General features: G+C 42.2%; 1 protein-coding gene across 1 annotated transcript in view; it reads right to left on the bottom strand.

Annotated features, from left to right (window-relative positions):
- LOC133755402 (leucine-rich repeat-containing G-protein coupled receptor 5-like) overlaps positions 1-16,551 on the bottom strand; it is a 68,621-nt gene extending 52,070 nt beyond the window's left edge. The window contains exon 1 of the mRNA XM_062185512.1: positions 16,412-16,551. Coding sequence (XP_062041496.1) covers positions 16,412-16,551 — 140 coding nt within the window. The remainder of the gene's footprint in view (positions 1-16,411) is intronic.
- Positions 16,552-16,832: the final 281 nt, after the last annotated feature.

The following is a 16,832-nucleotide window of genomic DNA, read 5'->3' as shown; positions in this document are numbered from 1 at the left end:
AACTGCTCCAATCTCCCATTCCCACTATCTTCACTTTATTTTCCTTTTATGTTTGTATTCTTCACTTGTGGTTGACGTAGCTGAACTGTCACAGGAACAGCATTTTGCTATTTCCCTGTAGATCTCGGTTGGGAAGAAACATACTTGATCATTCTTAAAAGCTATCTTTTTATATCTAACAAGTATTTATGGAGGACTCATGCTGGGCTGGTCCTTCCAGGTGTTAGTGACACAGTGGGTGAATAACATAAAGCCCCTGACCTCATGAATTTATATTCTAATGTGGGGAGACAGTCATTAAATAATAGAACAAAAGGGGATCGACATTTGGCCAAGCAGTTAAGAGATTGGTTAAGATGCTGCATCCCATATCAGTATGCCTGATTTAGTAGCCAGCTACAGCTTCTTACATTAGCTTCCTACTGGGAGGGAGCAGTGATGGCGCAAGTAACTGGATTCCATCCACACACTTGGGAGACCTGGATTGAGTTTCCAGCTCTCAACTTCCACCCCAGCCCAGCGCATTCAGAATTAACCAGTAGATGCAGAGGGAGCTATCTCTCTGTCTGCCTTTCTCTAACTCTCTGCCTCTCAAAAAAATAAATACATTTTAAACAAAGACTCATTTTAACAAATGAGTAATATAATGAAAAATACAGAAGGAGGAAGGAAGATGATGCAAAGGGGTTGGGAGCTATGGGCAATAGTGGAGGGTGATGGGCTATTGCTTCAGTTGCTCAGGGCAAGCTCTCTGTCGAGAGAGCATCTCCGCAGAGGTCTGAGCCAAGTAGGAATCCATGTGACAGGAGCAAGAGAACACAAGGCAGAGTGTGCTGTGCCTGGGTGGCCCCAAAGCTGCTAGGAGGCTAACACAAGCATGGCTGGAGTGCAGTGTGCACGGGGGAGGAAGGCCGCAAGTGAGGTTGGAAAGGTATCCAGGGCCACTTTGCACAGGGCTTTGGAAGCCACAGGAAAGACTCTGGGCTGCACAGTGATGTGAGATCAGATCTGTGTTTTAAAAAGGTCCTCCTGAAGGGATCCTGTTAAGGGGGAGGATAGACTATGGGGACAAGAGTAGGAAGCACAGGGACGATTACAGGGCTCAGAGACAGCGCAATGCAGCAGTGGTGGGGGGCTGGAGGAGGTGGGGTTTGGCATAGAAGAAAAATCCAACCTGATAAACCACTAGGGTCAAGGTGGAGTGCAGGAAGTACAAACGGAGCAACATTTTAAGCTTATATCAGTGTAACCCATTTGAATTTGTTTAGTTATCTCAATTTTGTATACAACACTAAGGTACATTGATGTGTATGGCATGCCATGCAAGAGTTGCTTATTGAATATAGAGGCTCCAACGTGGTTGAACATCACAGACGACCTGCTCATCAGATTGAACTGACAGGAAATGGTTGTCCCAGGCTGAGTTCCTGAATCACTCCTGCTGCTGCTGCAGTATCAGCGAGTAGCTTGACAGGTTTTTGAGACACTGACTTTGGAAATGAAAAGGAGAAAGCAAAACTTTTTTGTTTATTTTAATTTGTTTCAATTATTGTTAGAGTATACACCTTTCTGTTACATTTCCTGAAACACACACCACACAAATTATTTTTCTTTTCTGCACAGGAACTTTCCATACCCCCAGGTCTGCATTCAAAATGAATCTCTACAACCGCAGACCTGTGCTATCAGGGGAGTCTGCCTTAAAGCAAAAGAATTTATGATGTGTTATTAGCTGTTTGCTGGGCTGGGGGCAGCTCTATCTCACTGACAAAAACAACAATTTAAGGAAACCATTCTCCTCTTATTTCTTTACCATGTGGAGTAGTTTAATCATTTTAAAACTTAAGTACATATAAACTACAGGAAAAAAATCAGACTTTCAAATTTGTACACAGTATACAAATAGTAAGACTGTTACATAAATCTTTGTACACAAATGTTTCCTGTCACAATATGAACCAAGAGATCTCTGAGCAGCTGCCTCCCAACCCTGGACTCCCACATACCAGCTGGCTGAAAGGTTGTTTTTATTTGTATTTTTTAAGATTTATTAATTTATTTGAAAGAGTTACAGCAAGAGAGCGAGAGAAGGAGGGAGAGAAAGAGAGAGAGATTGTCCATCTGCCAGTTCACTCTTCAGATGGTCTCAATGGCTAGTACTGGACCAGGCTGAAGCCAGGAGCCAGGAGCTTCTTCTGGGTCTCCTACAAGGGTGGCAGGGGCCCAGGGACTTGGATCACCTTCCACTGCTTTTCCCAGGTCATCAGCAGGGAGCTGGATTGTAAGTGGAGCATCTGAAACTCCAAACAGTGCCCATATGGGATGCTGGCATTACAGGCAGTACCTTTACCTGCTATGCCACAATGTCAGCCCTGGTTTTTCTTTCAAACTTTGCATTTTAAAATATTACTTCATGGGAATATCACTTTTACCTTTTTCATTTCTGTAAAATAATGTAACTCAGTGAGGAAATAAATGTATGTATCTTTTTATTATATCAGACATTAGAGATCTTATATGTCAGATATTGTTATCCTGAAACAGAGTTGCATTTCGGGTTCCTAGTGTTCTGTCATTGTTAGTTTTAGTGACTGAGCTGACATAAAAGGAAAGAAAATCTTCAAGGAATGACAGACAATAGGTGCATTCCTTTTCCAGTAAATCATATGAGTAGACGTTTTGTGGGTGTAGCACTCAAGGAAAGTCTTTTTGAGAATGTACACATTTCTCTGAATTGCTAAAATACGGATGTTCTTCTGTATCTACTGTGGATTGGCTCCTGGCCCTCCTCCCTAATATGCATATTAGTTCCTCGTATTGAATGGCCTCCTGGTTGTACATAACCTGGGTACATCCTCCTGTGTGCTCTAAGTAATCTCTAGATTACCTATGATAGTTAACACATTGTAAATGCCATAAAATAGTTGTTACACTGTGTTGCTTGGGGAATGACAAGAAAAAAAGTCCATACATGTTCAGTCCCAACTATTTTCAAACTGTGTGATTGGCTGAACCCAACAGATGTAAAACCCAAGGATATGGGGCCTGACTATCGTACAAACCTCTAAAGTAATCTAAAGGATTACTATTATTCCTTCTTGGTAGCTTCATTTTGTAAAACGGAGGGATGGGGAGTAAAGCAATTATATTTAGGCCTGATTTTTTTCTCTCTGGATGTTGGCCTGGAGAGAGAGAGAGGTCTGTGTACAAAATGGGATGAGGTGGCTGGCGCCGTGGCTCAATAGGCTAATCCTCTGCCTATGGTGCCAACACACCAGGTTCCAGTCCTGGTTGGGGTGCCAGATTCTGTCCCGGTTGCCCCTCTTCCAGGCCAGCTCTCTGCTGTGGCCCGGGAGTGCAGTGGAGGATGGCCCAAGTGCTTGGGCCCTGCACCCGCATGGGAGACCAGGAGAAGCACCTGGCTCCTGGCTTTGGATCAGCGTGATGCGCCGGCCGCAGCGGCCATAAGGGGTAAACCAACTGCAAAGGAAGACCTTTCTCTCTGTCTCTCTCTCTCACTGTCCACTCTGCCTGTCAAAAAATTAAAATAAAATAAAATAAAATAAAAATGGGATGAGGCCTGAGGGTGGAAGACAGTGTCTGACCCTGCTGTCTGTTGAGACCTTTGAGAAATCACTATTCAGAAAGCCTTGGTCAGGCATGGGTCCACTCGGCTGAGTAGTGAGCAGGACTGCCTGGCTAGTTGTGCCAAGCCTCCTAGGTTCTTCCTTGCATGAATTCCCCTAACATATAATCCATTTGTCCCTTCCTCTTCTTGGTGTTTTTTCTTCTTATTTTTAAGCTGCTGTGAGATAATGCAAGTCACCTACCTTCCCTAGTCCTTATTTAAAAAGTGGTAGGATTCGTCCAAGAACATCTTCTCTTCATCTCTTTAAAAACTTTTATAACACATAGTACTTGTATAATATACCAACATTTGTATGCAGTATAAACTGATCAAATCAGATAATTAGCATTCCTATTTCCTATTTATTTATTTATTTATTTATTTTTGACAGCGATAGTGAGAGAGAGAGACAGAGAGAAAGGTCTTCCTTCCATTGGTTCACCCCCCAAATGGCTGCTACAGCCGGAGCTATGCCGATCCGAAGCCAGGAGCCAGGTACTTCCTCCTGGTCTCCCATGTGGGTGCAGGGCCCAAACACTTGGGCCATCCTTCACTGCCTTCCCGGGCCATAGCAGAGAGCTGGACTGGAAGGGGAGCAACTGGGACTAGAACTCGGTGCCCATATGGGATGCCGGCGCCGCAGGTGGAGGATTAACCAAGTGAGCCACGGCGCCGGCCCCATCCTATTTCCTAATTTTTTCTTTATGCTTGGAGCCTAAAATCTCTAGTTCTTCCGACAGATTGATACACATTATGGTGAACTCCAGATGTCCTACTGTGTGTGGAACACTGGAACCTGTTCCTTCTAATGATGTGCTTTATTATGATTTACTCATTAACTTATTTGAAAGGTGGAAAGACAGAGAGAGAGAAAGGTCTCTGCTGGTTCATTCCCCAACTGCCTGCAACAGCTGCATCTGGGCCAGGCCAAAGCCAGGAGCCAGAAACTCCATCCTGGTCTCTCCCCTATGAGTGGTAGGGGTCAAAGTACTCAGACCATCTTTCACTGCCTTCCCAGGTACATTGGCCAAGAGGTGGATTGGAAGAGGAATAGCTGGCATTCGAACCAGCACTCCGATACGGGATGCCTGACATGCAAGTGGCAGCATCACCTGCTGTGCCACAATGCTGGCCTCTAACTGTGTTTTGGCACCTGTTACCCAGCTTCCCTCCCTGCTCCTTCCCCCGCCCCTTCCCAGCTCCTGCTCATCACTACCCTAAGTTCTGACTGATTTTTTAAACTTTCATATTTCAGAGAGAACATGTGGTATGTTTTTCTGGGCCTGGCTCCTTCATGAAGATTCTTTTTTTTTTTTTACCCTAAAGTTGGTTTATGTCAGATGTGCATTTCCTGCCCTTCCTCGTCTTCTTCCCTTGCAATCTCCTTTCCCCCTTTAGTCTTGTTTGTTGTGAAACTTTTTTTTTTTTTTACTATAATATGTCATGGACATTTAAAAAAAGCACTTTTCCAGACTTCATAAATTTATTACCTACATTTTGTTAGATGAAGACCCAAAGCTCAGAAAGTTTTATGTAAGGTGGAAAACAGTGTTCCTTTCTTGATTTATTTTTTAAAAAGATTTATTTTTATTTGACAGGTAGAGTGACAGAGAGACAGAAACACACACAGACACACAGACACACAGGCACACACAGATCTTCCAACCACTGTTTCACTCCTCAGCTGGCTGCAAGGCTATCCAGGTATCCCACGGGGTCCAAGTACTTGGGTATCATCTGATGCCTTCCCAGATGCATTAGCTGGGAGCTGGACTGGGAGCAGAGCAGCCACGATTTGAACTGGTGCTCTTATGTGGGATGCTGGCATCTCTAGTGGTGGCTTAACTTGCTGCTGTAACCTGGTCTGTCTTGATTCATTTAAAAGTTGTCTAGACTTTTCTATGTAGCTGTGTCTTACAGGAATTCCTTTTGGAGCAGCACTGTGGTGTAGCAGGCTAAGCATACACCTGCAATGAAGTGGAGCCTTGACAGCTCTTTTTCTGATCCAGCTCCCTGCTAATGTGCCTAGGGAAGCAGCAGAAGATGGTCCAAGTAGTTAGACTCCTGCCACCCACTTTGGAGATCAGCCCCTACCATTGTGGCCATTTGGGAAGTGAACCAGCGGATAGAAGATCTCTTTCTCTTTTTGTCACTCTGCCTTTCAAATAAATAAAAAATAAATCTTTTTAAAAATTAAAAGAAGACACTTTAGACTGCTTAGCAAACTCATGCTGCTCCTAGAAATGAATGCTTGATTTTTCATCTTTAACAAAGTACATAAGACCTCGAGAGCACCATCTATAAAGCTGAATTAATGTATTTTAAAAATCTGATGACAGCATACATCAAGCTTAATAGTAGTAACTTTCTCCCTTTTCTTGTTCTGAAGATCAGGATGACCTTTGCCTACTTCCAGTTTGCTAGTACTAATTTCCTTCTCTACTATTTCTCAGGACTGGTTTCAATAGTTTTTAGTTTTTTGAGTTTTTCCATTCTTCTGAGTCATAATTAACCTGAATGATTGCTGTGAACCTATCATTTAAATCATTAAGTTTTGGGGACTACTGTTGTGACATTGCAGGTTAAACCACCGCCTGCAGCATGAAATCCCATATGGGCACCTGTTCAAGTTCAAGCTGCTCCACTTCTGATCCAGCTCCCTGCTAACGAGCCTGGGAAAGCAGTGGAGGATGGCCCAAGTACTTGGGCCCCTGCACCAATGTGGGAGACCTGGAAGAAGCTCCTGGCTTTGGTCTGGCCCAGCCATGGCTGTTGTGGCCATCTGGGTAGTAAACCACTATCTGGAAGATATCTCTCTCTCTCTCTCTCTCTCTCTCTCTCTCTTCCTCTCTTCCTCTCTTTCTGTAACTCTACCTTTTAAATAAATAAATTTTTTAAAAATGCAAAATTTTGAAAAAAATATCTTATAATCACTTGAAAAAAATCATCCTAAAATAAAGTTAGGTAAAACCATGTAATACTGTGATTAGTGACTTTCAAAACACATGAGTGATGGAACCAATTCACAATTCAGTTACAATTGATTAGCTTATTCTGGATGATTTTGCAGCCACCACAGTTACAGGTTTGGCTTTGTGTTTGCCCACACAGAAGGCAGTAGCTGAGTCATAGGAAGAGTGAGACAGAACCAGGGTAAATTTTCTAGTCAGATGTTATCTACTGATCTTGTCCTAACTGGCAGGAATGCATCCCTGCTGTAATTGACCAAGCCCACCATGGTAGATTTTCTTTTGTAAGATGCCTATGCCAATTAGAAGGCACTGACTCTAAGAAAAAATTGCCCACCACTTCTCATTAACCTCCGGCCCTGCCCTTCAGATCCAGGCACACTGCTGTTCTCTCACATGCTAGTCTCACCGCTATGACTTACTTTCTTCCTTTTACCAGCCCCTCTTTAAGTTCCCAGCTTCCAAGCATAGATGTTCCTCAAGTTTTGTCTTCATAGTTTTCTCCCCCACAACCCTGTCTAGCACTGCTCCAATTTTAGGGTACACTGTCATCACCTTAAATGTCACAAAAATTCAAATCACCAGGCCCCAACCCCAACCCAGAATTTCCGGAGGAAGGATATGAGAATCCACATTTTTAATGAGAAGCATCTATGATTTTAAAGTAGTTTGGAATCGCACTGAGAAACTCAGAGCCTCTACTCTCTCGCAAGGTCCTCATTCACCCCAGCACCCTCACATTCACCTCTTTGTAAGGCATTCTGCAATCACTGTCTCTAGAACAGACTCATTATGCCAATAACACAGGTGACCTTACATTCCAACAGTGTCCGAGACATTCCCATCTGCATGTTCTGCTGGCAGCTTACACTTGGTATAACAACAGCCAGGTATCTTCTTGCCTCCTGAATTCCCTCCCTGTTTCTGTTAACTGGCTCTCCAGTCACGTGACACCTAATCTCATAACCCCATTCAAAGTCATCTCTCTCCTTCAGGGTCCCCCCTTCAGTCCCTATGTTCAATCAACTGACGAGACTCTAAAGGATTCCTCTGTTGTGTTGCTTCTACATATTCCAGGGGTTCTTAGGACATCTACAGAGTTTTAAAAAATGAGGCCTTAGGGATGAGCAATCGGGACAGTGGTTAAATCTCCACTTGGGATGACTGCATCCCATATCAGAGTGCCTGGCTTCTCTGCTTCCAATCCAGCTTCCTGCTAATGGGCGCCCTGGGAGGCAGCAGATGATGGCTCAAGTACTTGGTTCCCTACTGCCCATGTGTGAGACCTAGAAAGAATTTCACTTTCCTAGCTTGGGCCTGGCTCAGGTTCCTGAATCTGGCCTAGCCAAGCCCTGGCATTTGAAGAGGCAGTCAGCATATTGATCTCTGTATGCCTGTACCTTTCTCTTTGAATCTCTACCTTTCAAATAAAATGAAAATAAATATATTAAAAAATGGTATCTGAGCCGCCACTGAGACTCTGGGGATAAGCCTGGGTCATTAGTAATTTAAAAAGCATTCCAAGGGGGTGGTGTAGTTAGTAAGAGGCTGCTTGGAACAAGTGCATCCCACGGTCAGAGTGCCAAGGTTGAATCTTGGCTTTGGCTACCAATTCCAGCCTTCTGCTAATGTAAACTCTGGGAAGCAGCAGGTAATAGCTCAAGGAGTTTGGTTCCTGTCATCATGTAGGAATCCTGGATTGAGTTCCTGGCTCCCAGCTTCAATTTGGCCCAGACCCAGCTTTTGTGGGCATTTGGGGAGCAACCAGTGGACAGGGGATTTTTATCTCTCTTTCTCTGTCTCTCTGCCCTTCAAATAAAACAAACAAAAAGATTTTTAGGTGATTCTAATGACATTCAATGAAGTGAATTTTCACTGTTTGATTTTTATAAGATTATTCAAAGGTCTTCATGTTCTCCATCCCCACAGACAATGATTCATTTATTAATTGTTCAGGGAATTAGGAGAGATGATCAGTTATCGGATTTTTTTTTTTAACAGGCAGAGTGGACAGTGAGAGAGAGAGACAGAGAGAAAGATCTTCCTCTTTGCCGTTGGCTCACCCTCCAATGGCCGCTGCGGCCGGCGCATCACACTGATCCGAAGCCAGGAGCCAGGTGCTTCTCCTGGTCTCCCATGTGGGTGCAGGGCCCAAGGACTTGGGCCATCCTCCACTGCACTCCCGGGCCACAGCAGAGAGCTGGCCTGGAAGGGGGGCAACCGGAACAGAATCCGGCGCCACGACCGGGACTAGAACCCGGTGTGCCGGCGCCGCAGGTGGAGGATTAGCCTATTGAGCCGCGGTGCTGGCCAGTTATCGGATTTTAACAGTTATCCAGATGAGATAATTAAGAAGCTGAAGTAGGTGCTGAAGAAATAGCAAATAGGGTGAACAAATGGGAGAGACAACATGGGCTTGGAAGCTGGATGGAGATGGGGAGCAGGAGAGAAAGAATGTCAAACACTAACGGAACAATGGACACAGTAGACCTGAATTTGGAAACTGAGAACGGTGTCAAGCAGGAAATACAGTAGCCAAAGTATGGTGGTACATGAATGAATCTGAGATGAGTTTTAAAGCATTGGGGGTGGTGAGGGCAGTAGGGGGAGCTGTCATCTAGGCAATTGGGAATTGTCCAAGTGTGGTTGGTAAAGCAGCAGCAGAGGCATCACTGGGAAATCTTATAAATGCAAATTTTTAGCACTCTCCTTCCAACCCTAGCCTACTAAAGAAACGCTCAGGTGGGTCCTATCACTGTGTGGTGGAACAAGCTCCCCAGGTGATTCTGATGTCACAGAATCCTGCATCAGAATCACCTAGAGACTTACCTGGGTCCAACTCCCGGAGTTTCTGACTGCCTAGATTGGGGTGGGACACATGCATCTGCAATTCTAACAAGCTCAGATAAAGAATGTTTAGAGAAAGAACAAATAACCAGGTGCTGCTAAGGTTGTCCTGGGACCACACATTGAGAACCACTGGCCTAGCAGTCAAAGACAAAAGAGATCTAGATTGGATTAGGTTAGATCTAGAGTTAGAAGAATATGGGAGAAATAGAACAAATCTTGGGTTTCTCGCCCCAGATCCATTTTAATGGGTCTCTGGGCTTCATAGTTTCTCAATCTAATTTGCATTCAAGAATCAGAGAAATTTTTTAAAATCATAAATCCTTTTGTTTCCCTAGCCGCATATACCCATCTGACAGCTTCCTTTGCCTCTTCTTTGAATTCCATACATGGCCTGATTGGCTGAGTGATCTGGACTTAGCCTTCCTCTCCAACCTCATCCCACATCGTGTCAGCCCCATCTCACTCTGCTCCAGCCAAACAGGGCTTCTTTCAGATATACAAACGCATTGTGATCTTCCCCACCTCTGGGCCTGTGCTCACACTGTTCACTTAGGTTGAACATGCTATCACAGTTCTTAGAGCACCAACTCTGTCCACCTCCTGATCTCAGTTTAGATGTCACCTTCTCAGAGAGACTTTCCTCTTTGTCATCCCTTGTTATTATTCTTTGTCTAAATCCTGTTTGTGATAAGCAAATATAATATGTGCTCTCTTATTTGCTTATTATCTATCTCCCCTACTTGATTGTAAGCTCACACAGTGGGGACTTGTTGAATGACTTGAAGCAAGTCTTATTTCACGCCTGTATTTCCAGTGGCTCAGGAAATATGTGTTGAATGAAGAAAACAAAGAGTACTGAGAAAGGAGACAATAAAATTAAGTTGAGAGATTTGGGGAATGTCTATATTTTGTAAGAGCTGGGGGTGGGAGATAAAGGAATGCTATGGAAAAAAAGAAGAGGCAGAGAGAAAGGGCACTTCCGAAACACTGCCCTAACTGTCATAACAAAACACACATGCACATAGATATACAATGACAAACATCTGAATGTCTATATCTGGGGTACAGATGATCATTTGGAAGAGAAGCAAAATAACTCCCATGAAATAACACTAGAATTTCAAGGAAGCAATATCGATAATCAGCTTCCAGATCAATGAAGACAGGAGACTGATCACTATGACAAGGCCAAGGGACCTGAAGATTATTTATGGGCATGAAAGTGTTTTTGCTTTATGACTACAACCTGATATGTCAATTAAAGCTTACCAAAGTAATTTCAATCATTATTTCATTTTAGCCTCAGAACAAAATCTCAAAAGACAGGCAGGACAACTTTCACTATTTTCAGTGACATGGTAAAGAAATAGAAGTAAAAAGCATAGATTGTGCTCTCAGGAAGTTTGGTGGTATCATTAAAGATTTCATCTTAATAATAGTTATCTACTATTTATATAGAGATTCTTCAAGGCCAACCATAATACCAACAAATAGTTCCAGGGAACAATAGTAACTTAAAAACAGACCTCCCTAGAGCTTCTCATGTTTCTTTTCTAAATTGAGTATTTGGTTCCAATAGCACTAGAATCTGGAAAGATTTAAAAATGCTACTCAGAAATAAAGGCCTTTAACTTAGACTATTTAAAATGGTAACAATTTATTTGCCCCTTTGATTTGAGCAGACTACCAATCTATGTTTAACGTAACTTATAGATGTCAACGAAAGTTCCATCTGCCACTACCCCCTGACCTCTGAGGCACACACTTGATGGAACAAATGTATGATCTTTTATTTGTCCACATAGCAAGCATTGATATGAAGCCCTTAGTAGAAATGAGTATTGTCAGAGAGAAATTCAGTAATTGCTCACTTGTTAAAATATGATAAAGAATTCTCTGCAGTCATTAACTATATCCAATAAAGCCCAGAATCAGCTTTTCCTTCATGGGTTCCAGATCCTTGGGATCTCTTCAAAAATTGGGCTCATGAAATAGGGAAGTAGGAGATTAATGGTGTTTTCATTTTACAGATACAACTGAAAATACACATTATAGCTTATCAAAGTTCTTTCATCGTCATTTCCTTTGAGCCTCAGACATACCTTAGGCAAAGCAGCTTTCACCATTATCCCCCAAGGGCTGGCCAAACTGAGTGGATTACCAGTGGTCCAGGACCCGAGCCTTGGGCTTCTGAATCTAGAACCTGCTCTCTTTTCTCTCTGCAGCACAGCCTCCCTACATTTAGACCTGGGTTGTTTTGGAAAAACAAAAAGGCTCTCCTGGTGCTAGGGCTCCCAACCAGCAGGACGGTCATCCTGTACATGTTTGGCCTCCTTGTATTGTTCGTTAAAAATAAACAAACAATAAGGAACAAGACCTGAATGTGCCAAAATTTGTGGCACAGGGAGGAGTAAATGCTATTAGCTGTCAGGAGTTAGATAGTTTCCTATGATGCTTTTCTTCTTCTTAAAAATATGTTCCAGATAGTCCCTTTATCCAGAGTTATATGCAGGTTTTTTTTTTTTTTAACAATAAGTTCACGAATATCTCTAGGGTTTACTGCATCTTACAGAATTTTAAAGTATGTCATCCTTGTTAAGCTCTACTGATGGATGAAGGATAAACCATGGCTGTCTACACATTTTATTACATAGCTAAATATTCAAACCAGGGAAATGATGTACTGTGTAATTAGAGCCCAGGGGAAGAGTGGTAACTCAACTTTATTAATAGAGATTTTTCAAAGGCTGAGTTTTGGAGTGGGGAGTTTACTAATGCTGAGAGTATCAGAAGTTTCCTAATAGTGCATGAGGAGGTAAAGCATAGACCTGAGCTGAATAAGCTGAATGAAAGATTTTATACTTTCAAATAGTCCCCCCGTTGTCATAACACAAGACATGCAAACACACTGGCAGATTCTTACACTTTGTATGTAGCGTACGGTTGGTCATTTGTTAGTTCAAGTAAAACACTATATAAAACATGGTGCCCAATCATATGTTTTTGTATATAAAAATATTAATCTGTTGAACAATGATAGCTTGGTGAAATTCTACACCTGAGAATTCTGATGACAGTTTTCCCAGGGCCAATATACGATGGTATTTGATTAACAAACTGAACATCCTTTTTCCCCTTCCTGAGTAGAGAGCTCTTTCTCACTTTCTCACTCATTCTCTCTGATTCCCCCTCACAGACACAGATACAAACACAGAGATATACATGGACACTTATCATTATACAACTTGGTTTAGAGGACATTTAAAAATGTTGAACTGTGCAGGGGCCAGCGCTGTGGCACAGTGGGTTAACGCCCTGGCCTGAAACTCTGGCATCCCATATGGGCGCCGGTTCAAGACCCGGCTGCTTCACTTCCAATCCAGCTCTCTGTTGTGGCCTGGGATAGCAGTGGAGGATGGCCCAGGTCCTTGGGCCCCTGCTCCCACGTGGGAGACCCGGGAAAAGATCCTAGCTCCTGGCTTTGGATCGGCACAGCTTCGGCCATTGCAGCCAATTGGGGAGTGAACCAGTGGATGGAGGACCTCTCTCTCTCTTTCTGCCTCTGCTTTCTCTGTGTAGCTCTGACTTTCAAATAAATAAATAAATCTTAAAAAAAAATGTTGAACTGTGCAAAGCACTGTACAGGTGTTACCAGGGCAAAGAGAACAGATGGGCCTGCATAATTCCTTACCTTCCCTCTACTTCCCCAGCAACCTTTGAAAGTCATTTTGAATCTTAGCTTTGAATGAACTTGAATCTTAGCTCTGACACTTACCAACTCCATTATCTTGAGCAAGTTTCTTACTTTCTGTTTATTTCAGTTTTCTTATGTTAAGTGGGAATATAAAAATATCTGCCTTTGGGGGCTTGTTAAGGGGATTCAGTGGGACGATGTGTATAAAGCACTTTGAACAGGCACAAGCACGAAGTAAGCTGTTATTATTGTTAAATTATTATTTTAGAACCTCTTATGCTCTAAAAGAGAAGACAGATCTAAACATAGCTGAGTCTAATAGAAACCATCATCAGCATAATAAAGACACAATCAAAAGATTCTGCTAAAGGGGTGTTTGGGGAAAAAAAATCTTCCTAAATTTAGCCTTTGGAAGAAAGGAATAAAGTAAGCAGAGCTGATCATTTTTCCAGGTTCTATAAATACTATTCCCGTTTGCTGCTAAATGAATAACAATGTCTTCAAAACATCAGTTAGATGCAACCCAGAATTCTATAAGAGAAAGTGGCCCTGATTTGAAATTCAGTAAGTTGGCTGGCTCAGCAGAAGGAATTCCAGAATAGAATGAGAAAATGGAATGAATAGTCTTTAAAGGGTCCCTCTATTTCTGAAATTCTGTGATTCAAGATATTTGATGGAGTATCCAAGGAGATAAAAATAAGACAACACAGAAAAATTGCATTTTCAAATAGTAGTTTTCCATCCCCCAACTCCACCCACGTTTTGGGAATTTTTCTCAATTATCTTCTGACAAAGTGGGGTTGGAACAGAATTAACATTCACCTCATGAAGAAAGGAATTATTCTGAATGAGTTGGATCACTGAGGGGGAACTCTATTAAACAAAGTCCTTGGGGAAGTGAATTATTTACTGACTCGGTTTGTGGTTTAAAGTTGAGGTGTGTGTTGAGGGAGAAGTGAAACATTTTGCCATGGTATATTATAAGGAAATTAAAGAGAAAATGCTAGAAATGTATATCTTAGGAATATGTGTGTAAACAAGGCTATATATTATATATTAATTATGGTGGAAAGAAGAATGAGAAGGACAAAATCAAGAAGAAAATTTTTTTTTTAATTTGAAAGGCAGAGTTGACAGAAAGGAAGAGATACAGAAAAAGAGAGATCTTCCATCCACTAGGTTCATTGCCCAAATGGCTGCAACAGCCAGATCTGAGCCAAGCTGAAGATAAGAGCCTGGAATTCCATCTGAGTCTCCCATGTGGGTGGCAGGGGCCCAAGTACCTGGGCCACCTTACACTGCCTTCCGTGGAGCATTAGCAGGAAACTGGATTAGAAACAGAGCAGCTGGGATTCAAACCAGCTTGACAATACAGGTAGTAGCTTTAGTTCACTGAACCTTAATACCAGTCCCCACAAGAAAATCCTGATGCCTGAAATTTTACTTAAAATAATCATTAAAAACATTGGCTCTTGTCATTTAGGTCTGTTACTTTTTTCTGAAGGCAGTTAACATGAACAAGAAGCTCCTTCTCCATGTTTTGCTTTCTCATTAGCTTTCAGCAAACATTTACAGGTTTAACATAGACCAGTCACGACAAAGACACAATCCTATCCCTTAGGAAGTTTGCATTCTAGCAATGGAAATGCCAGAGAGAAAAGGAGAGAGAAAAAGAGGAGCCTGGAAACTAGAGTGAAAAGCCATTCTTTGAATGAAAAAAAATTGTGGTACCTTCTCATTACCTAAGATCATTTAAGACTGAGAAATCATTGGCATGGCTTGATGTAATTTGATTATCTTCAACTGATTTCAATAGTGGAACAACAGCATTTCTTAAATATAAATGTAAATGAAAACTTGACTTCGTAGAAATTTGAGAATATTATCTGCTTGAAAAAAGAAAGGTCATCATTCGGCAGGTGCTGTGGCACAGCGGGTTAAGCTGCTGCCTGCCACAATGGCATCCCACATGAGCCCCTGTTGGAGTTCCCTCTGCTCCACTTCCGATCTGGCTCCCTGCTAGTGTGCCTGAGAAAGCAGCAGAAGATGGTTCAAATGTTTGGGCCCCTGTAACCCACGTAGGAGACCCTGATGGAGTTCCTGGCCCTGCCTTTGGTCTAATCCAGCTCTGGCAGTTGTGGCCATTTGGGGAGTGAACCAGCACACAGGAGATCTCTCTCTCCCTCTCCCTCTCTCTCTGTTTCTCCCTCTCTTTCTGTTACTCTGCTGTCAAATAAATAAATCTTAAAAGGAAAAAGATCAATGTAGTGAAATTTGCTTATGATGGGACATTCTTTCCATCTCCCAGGGTGGATAGAGTGGGGAATCAACAATTCAAATTATTCCCCAGATTGGACCCTGACTTTAGGATTTAAAAAGAAAGCATTTTCAAAAGAGGTTATCGTCTAAATGATTGCTTTAATCAATAGGCCGAGGATTTACTCCACTGATGGTGCCAAACACTCTTCACAAGGGCTCTGATGGTTTATCACTTCCTTCGTGCCCATCACTCCAAAGGGTAAAGGGATCAAATGAAATTTCAAATGCAGATCTTTGGTTTATACAGTTCTTTTTCATCTTCTGGAAAGTGATCACTAAACTTCACCAAAATTCCTCTGTGTATCATTAACTAATTTTTAGCTTTTTCCTTTTATTATTATTATATCTTTTTTACAGTGAGTTTGGGAGAGCCCAGTTTTAAGTCCTTTGTGGATTTCACGTTTTTTTTTTTTTTTTTTTTTTCCTGTTGAAGCCTTGAGGGAAGCTAAATTTAAAAGTAGGGAAAGAGTAATTAAAAGTGATTAGGACAAGAAGTTTTGGTGCTATGCAATGTGGACTCAATTCTCCCTGTCACAAACCGAACCAAGCAGCAGTTTTTGGTTTTGATTATAGCTTTACTTGCTATTTTAATAAACATGAACCAGTATTCAAACTTTTAATATCCTGCTGCTTAACTATTTCCAAAAAGCTCTCCAGCTCTTTTAAACAGCCTTTGTTTTAAAATTTTAATTTGTTTGGCTCAGTCTCACCTTAGAAAGTTGTAGCCTCCTGGTAAACTCTTTTATAAGTTGATTTCCAGAATCATAAGCAATTCTCCCCCTGCCCCCCCTTCACCCCACGCCCCAACTAAGTGTTTCCTCATGTGCCAAAACTGTTGGTGCTGACAGCTTCTCTGCCTTGTTTTATCTGGTTCCCACAGTAAGTATGAGAGACAAACACAAGAATGTGTCCAGTGTTGACTGGATGCATCAGGACGCCGGTGATACTTACAATTCCTCTAGGAAGCGGAGACTGTGCAGGGGACTCAGGGGCAGCTGACTGATGTTGTTCATACTGAGGTCTCTGGAGGGGAAGACAGACAGCATGTGAGGAGTGGTGTCTGCCACCACAGGCAAATCCAGCTGTTCCATTCACACATATCCAAGCAGTGCAGCAAAGCCAATTCCTTCCTCTGTTCGACAAATGAATCGCTATTTTGCATCTCAAATACGTTCCTTTTCCCTTCTCCCTACCAATATCATTCTCCAGCAAGTTAGAGACCCTAGGAGGAGCTTAAATGAAATTCAAAATGACTTAGACCAGTCATGGGCATGGTTGTAATTTTTCAAATTATGTAAGTAGGACAGCAAAAGAAACAGACATAACTCAAGTGCAGGCGTAACACAACTCTGTCTTGCTTTACATTGTGTGA

The sequence above is a fragment of the Lepus europaeus genome, unplaced genomic scaffold (genome assembly GCF_033115175.1).
Source record: "Lepus europaeus isolate LE1 unplaced genomic scaffold, mLepTim1.pri SCAFFOLD_439, whole genome shotgun sequence".
In the NCBI taxonomy this organism is placed as follows: domain Eukaryota; kingdom Metazoa; phylum Chordata; class Mammalia; order Lagomorpha; family Leporidae; genus Lepus; species Lepus europaeus.
The sequence above is the reverse complement of the archived record's forward strand: the minus strand, read 5'-3'. Positions and strand labels throughout refer to the sequence as shown.